At 37.8% G+C, this 6,000-nt stretch overlaps 1 protein-coding gene across 3 annotated transcripts in view; it reads right to left on the bottom strand.

Moving 5' to 3' along the window:
- Nucleotides 1-446: 446 nt before the first annotated feature.
- BAZ2B (bromodomain adjacent to zinc finger domain 2B) overlaps nt 447-6,000 on the bottom strand; it is a 364,968-nt gene continuing 359,414 nt past the window's right edge. For all 3 annotated transcript variants that reach the window (XM_045821942.1, XM_045821977.1, XM_045822067.1), the window contains one exon: nt 447-2,816. In XM_045821942.1, the coding sequence (XP_045677898.1) occupies nt 2,663-2,816 (154 nt within the window). In that variant the 3' untranslated portion in view covers nt 447-2,662. The remainder of the gene's footprint in view (nt 2,817-6,000) is intronic.

The following is a 6,000-nucleotide window of genomic DNA, read 5'->3' as shown; positions in this document are numbered from 1 at the left end:
AAAACTGAACGTAAGCTGGGAGGAGTACAGAGTGGCCCTCTGCAGAGCACAGGCTCCCCTCCCACGTGGACCCCAGGGAACCCCACGCACAGACAGCCAGTGATCTGTTGTCATGCAAGCATCTCCTCCAACCTGAGCAGCTTAAAACAGTAACAAATGCTGACTACCTCATAGTTTCTGTAGGTCAAAAATTCAGGAGTGGCTTAGCTGGGTGGCTCCGGCTTAGGGTCTCTTCTGAAGTTCTAGCCAAGATGGCGGGGTTCCAGTCGTCTCAATGTTAATGTGGGCTGAAGGGTCCGCTTCTAAGATGCCACAGTCACACTGCTTGTGAGTTGGGGTGAGGTACTGGCTGCACCTTAGGGCTTCTATGATGCCCTCACAATACAAGTTTGGCTTACTCAGGGATAACTTACTTTTAAAAGAAAATTATCACTCTTGAAAAATTGTTTTTTTGTGTGTAAGTATTTTATTTCTTATTATGAGCCTCTTAGACACCAAATGTTATTTATTATCAAATAAGCCACTTATATACCATCTAATATAAATTAACATAAGCATGTATCATCCCTAAAGCCCCGTGGAGCAACTGGCAGTTCTATAAACACAAAAACCAGACTTTATTCACAGCACCACCTTGTGCCCTGCTCCACACAGTATTTTCGATTAAGCACCAGCCCCTTAAGGCATCACTGTGACATTTGGTTAACAGAAACTGACATATTTACATCACGACAGCTGATTTTCACATAAGTCTTCACAGTCTAGGGATTCTGGAAAATACTCTGTGACTTTGAAGCATTTTAAAGTTAGGAATATTTTCTTCAAGACTTTTCTATTCTCCTTCACCATTGAAAGTCATTTTCTAAGAACATCACCCAAGGGCCACTCTCTAGGCAGTGAGCTCCCCGAGGGCAGGGCCTGGGCCTGCTGCGTTTGCCACTACTCCTCAGAGCCCCGCAGGCTTCACAGTGCATTTCACGAACGCTGCGCCGTGCAGCTCCTGACTTGTTAGACTAATTTATATGGTTGGAATTTCTTATTGACCACTAGGTTACATGTCTACCAATGGAGACATTTTTCTTATCAGAACACCTTAAAATGTATTTTAACATTGAAAATGTAAAAAAAAAAAAAAACCCAACCCAACAATAAAATGTGGTCAAGAGAGGTTCAGTGACCCATGAACGTCCTATCACTTGACTTAAAACCACCCACCTTCCACTCAGCTTCAGTGCACTTGGAGCCCCACTCTGTTGCTCCTCTCTTACGATTTTGTAAAAATCAAATTAAATTAATCATTTTCTTTTTTTTTTTGAAAAGACTATATTTTCAGGTTCATTAAGAAAAACTAAAAACTAGTTTGTAAAAGTCTTTTATTGTATCCGTGCCACACATAGTAGTGAAAAATAACACTCCTAAAAAAAAGAATGCTACCTTTTGCACAACATTTTATTTTAAATAAAACTTCAAGTACTCTTACATAGGTACAAAAAAATTCTGATCTATTTGCCTCCAACAGGCCACCACAACACACAGTAGATAAAACACAGTGGTTACAAATGTCTTTTAAATTTATTTCTGAGGCAAGGCAAATGGGAGGGAAATGTTTCTATGAAAAAATACTGTGTGTGTAGGAAATTGTCACAATTTTATTCCACATGGATACAAATGATTATACTTTAATTTAGGCCCTGGTGGCTTAAAGTTATATAACAAAATAGAAAAATGGAAAAACTAATATCCCCTACACCCTGTTTCAAAGGCAGGCACTACCAAGATCAAGGAGACGCCACAGTGTCGGTAGAGGATAATTACTGTACAAGCTGTACAGCGATAATTACCTTCAGACTAAAATAAAATGCTACAGTCCTTCTAAGGCATAAACAATAATGTCTGCAAACAATATATACACATAGTACATATTTAAAACAAGACAATATAAACAATAATGAACAATATATACATGTCAATTTTTCTTCACTGTCTTGAAATACAATTTAACTACACAAGTGATGCAGCAACATATATATATATATATATAAATGTACTTGTAACTCTACAGTAAAGTTTATTTTTGGTGCTTTTATAGCACATTAGTGTAAACAGTTTAACTTGGCTTTGTTTATATTTTAAAACATTCCTTGTTGTATTTTCAAGGTTTAAAGCAATTTTCTAGTTCTTCCTTTTCACAGAAAACGAAGATTCTGGATGTGGTTTAATCATAAATAATTCATAAAATTAAATACATTCACTAAAAAATAAACTACAAAGTAAAAAAATGAAAAATAGATATTTATTGAGAGGGAAAGGAGAACCGTTTCCCATGTTAGAGCTCTGGTGTTGAATATTCAGTGCGATTTGATATATTTTAATTGCTATTGCACTATAACACCCTTTCCTTTGAAAATTCTTTGGGTGTGCTTCCCTGTTCTACCTAAATTAGCTGATAAATCACAAAAATCAATAACCAAGGGTCTTGGTTGTTGTAGGAGTGAAGCCTTTAAAAATGGTATCATTCTTCTGATACTTTTTTTGTGATACTTATTTTAAGGAAAAAAAGTTGTTACGTATGTGCCTCGCACATTCATGTAAATATGGTTCACATTGCTGGTCTCATTTGTCCTTGTTTGAAAGGAAAAAAAAGAGCGTGATTATTATAACTTCAGCTCACTTTGAAAGTATCTGTCCACTTTTTTTCAAAATACTTCCTCATACTGTGGCCAGCTCTGCCTATGTCAGAATCATCTTCATTAAATGTTTCACAGTTGTCAAAAACAAGCCTGACGTCCAGAGCAAAGGATTCAGGGTTCGGATACCTGAAAGAAAACACATGATTTAGAGGTTGCTTTTGTCAAATACCTTTGTTTTGTAACCAAATGAAGAGGTAATCAAAGGTAAAATAGAAAGTAAAACTGAAAGGAAAAAGAAAAAGGTTAGGATAACTGCCTTCAAAGTGATTTAAAACATTATACCCTCTTATACATGGAACTTTCAAACTACATAGTTGCTTGTGGTCTGAACCATATAGTATTAAAGATAGATGAAATGGAAAAACACATATCTCTAAAGATCAAGACACATTACAACAAACATTTTCCCCACATTCAATTTCCTGTTTGATCTGCACCACAGTGCTCCGTTATAGGACCCACCTGCTGAGTTTAACTCCTTTGACCAGTGGCATCTCTTGTCGTACCCCTTCTGTCTACACCCCAAACTGTTTGGGTGTGCTAGAAATAACAGAAATGCTTCCTCTGAACTACAGACACTGCACTTGCCCTGTGGCTTGTACCTACATCCCAGGATAGGCTGCTCTGTGTTAAATCTTCCTCAGTTCCCATTTCTCTTCTCTCTTCAAATATACTCTTTTGCTTTGAATATGATTCAAAATGAGCAAAAAGCATGCGCTACCCCTTTACCTGAGATAACATTTTGAGGAACTGACTTTCAACAAGAAGCACTGTGGCTTCAGTGCTTGTTTAGTGGGATCGCCCACTTCTCCTTTCTCTGTAAGAACATGAAGAACAGAACACAAAAGTTGAATCTGCCTTAATTTATTGGTAAGAAAGGAGTGGTCTGTTTCAAGCCAACTGAAACCAAATCAATACATTTTGAAAGAGGGCTTTTAGAAATTGAAATGTAAATCAATTCTAACTTATGATAAGATAGATGTTAAAATAATTTTCCTGTTAGAAATATCTGTGAGGCATACACTAAAGTTCTGAGACCTGATGAAAGTGGAATTATTTCTTTGATGAAATAGCTTGTACAGTTTCCATTCCCTCTTTCTTTTCTTAATATGTGCAAAAAAAGAAATAAAATTTATTTATCTGTAATGAGCTCACAGAGTTAATTCAGGCCTTATCTTACCTTATCCATTCCTGTTCTTCTGGAACTTTTTTTTATTGAGGTAAAATTCACATAACATAAAATTAACCACTTCAAGTTAGACAATTCAGTGGCATTTAGTACATTCACAACACTGTCCTATCGCCTCATCTTTCTAGTTCCAAAACATTGTCATTACCTCAAAAGGAAACCCTTCATCCATTAAGCAGCTACTCTCTGTTCCTCCCTATTCCCGCCCTGTGGCAGGCACCCACCTGTTCTGGATATTTCACATAAACAGGATCATATAACATGTGTGGGAATGATTTTTATAAAACATTATGAAGTTACTTTGGGAAACACTTATCTCTTTAAGCTGTTCCTTACTATAAGAAAAAGTTAATGATTAATGCTAGGGAGTCTGGAGCCCAAGAGAGAGTTCCAGATGAGATTCTAGGTGAAATAAGGGCAATACCCACTCTGTGCCCTTCTTTTATGGAAGGATGGGCAGTTGATGAAATCCAGAGTGTTTCATTAAAGTATGCACTTCCCCAAATCCTCTGATCAATCCATTTCTAGTTTAAAATTCTGAAAGGCTGTTTGTGGATTTTGGTGTCAGCACACCAGTTTGGGTTTAACTGCACAGTGCAACTTCGAGGAGACGGAGTGCACTGAATGTGGCCCCCCATGCAGCCGGCCACACACGCAGGATGACAGGGACCATTTAGCTCTCTGCCTGCCTCCACGTGATCTCCTCCAACCACCAGGATTCATTCTCAAATGGGAACGTCAATTACATAGCTCTTTTGGTAAGTTTGTCTTAATGTGTAAGCCTTTTTGTTTTGGGGACTCTGGAGGCTGAGGTTCACCCTCTCTAGAAATTGGAGAATCGTGGAAGTTAAAGCCATGAGCTTGCTGACACACAAGTCAAGTCTCCCTGATAAGTCTGGTCCTGGCAACGCTGCTGTCAAGTCCATTGTGCTGCCCTCTAAACCTCCGACTGATTATTTGGACATTGAGAAAAAGCAAGAGAACTAGTCCATATCTAGACCACAGCTTTTCCTGTTGGGTTCACATTAGAACCAATAGTTTTAATGATTATAAATGTTTTCTGAGTTTGGGCATGTCCTTTCTGTACTTTTTTAAAAAATAAAAAAAAGAAATAATCCTTTGCAAGATTGACATTTCAGCTTTTAAAGAAATAAATCAGTCATTTGGTCCATCATTTGCTATGGGAGGGACATTGATCATCATGAGAAGTTCTACTCAACTCTTCTAAAGTGAGTATAAATTATGGAGCACGGCAATTTTCACCAAAAGAATGCCCAGGAAGAACTAAATAATATACTGTATAAAAATGAGTATCATAAGAACAGTGACAATGTGACTAAACTATATTTTGTAGTTATTCTTTCATGTAAAGTTCCTTCTCTCCCCATATTTCCTGTGACTTTGCTTGAAGTGATGGGCACAGGCTACATGAAGCTAGACCGGGATGTAGCATAAAGGGAGCAGGGGAGAATGGAAAAGGAAACACAGCTCCGCAGCTCCATTCACCCATGGGATGCCTTTGTGTGGGCTCATTCTGTTAAGTGAATGGCCCCATTCTTATGGCTCCAAGGTGGGCCAGTGCCGAGAACCAATTAAATCCCATTAACAGTTGCAACTCTCTGTCAGGAGTCTGATACGGTCTAACAAAAACCATGAACTGTGGCAGATCATGACAGGAAGCCACTCTTCTTATCAGAAAAGATAGGATCACAAAGAGAATATGGTAGAAAGTAGCAAATAGTTTTCTTCCACACTTAATACATATATTTTTAGTTTTCTCCACAATTAATAGTAAAGCTTTAAAAAATTGTATTTATTGTTGAGAGGAAGAGAAGACGGGGAGGGGGGGAGAGAGAGAGAGAGAGAGAGAGAGAGAGAGAGAGAGAGAGAGAGAGAGAGATGCACTTATGTATGCATTTGTAGGTTGATTCTTGTATGTGCCCTGACTGGATAATGAATGTGCAACCTTGGCGTTTCAGGATGATGCACCAACCGAGCTACCTGCCAGGGCATTATAAAGCTTTTAGTATTTAAAATTTCCAATGATTTTCTATCTCTGCATTGAAATAATTTGAAAATATTACAGAATTAATTGTTAATAAATCCACATGAGATGATGTC

This window comes from Phyllostomus hastatus, unplaced genomic scaffold (assembly GCF_019186645.2).
Source record: "Phyllostomus hastatus isolate PE091 unplaced genomic scaffold, TTU_PhHast_1.1 phas_contig_1, whole genome shotgun sequence".
Classification (NCBI taxonomy): domain Eukaryota; kingdom Metazoa; phylum Chordata; class Mammalia; order Chiroptera; family Phyllostomidae; genus Phyllostomus; species Phyllostomus hastatus.
This window is presented reverse-complemented; position numbering and strand designations above follow the sequence as displayed.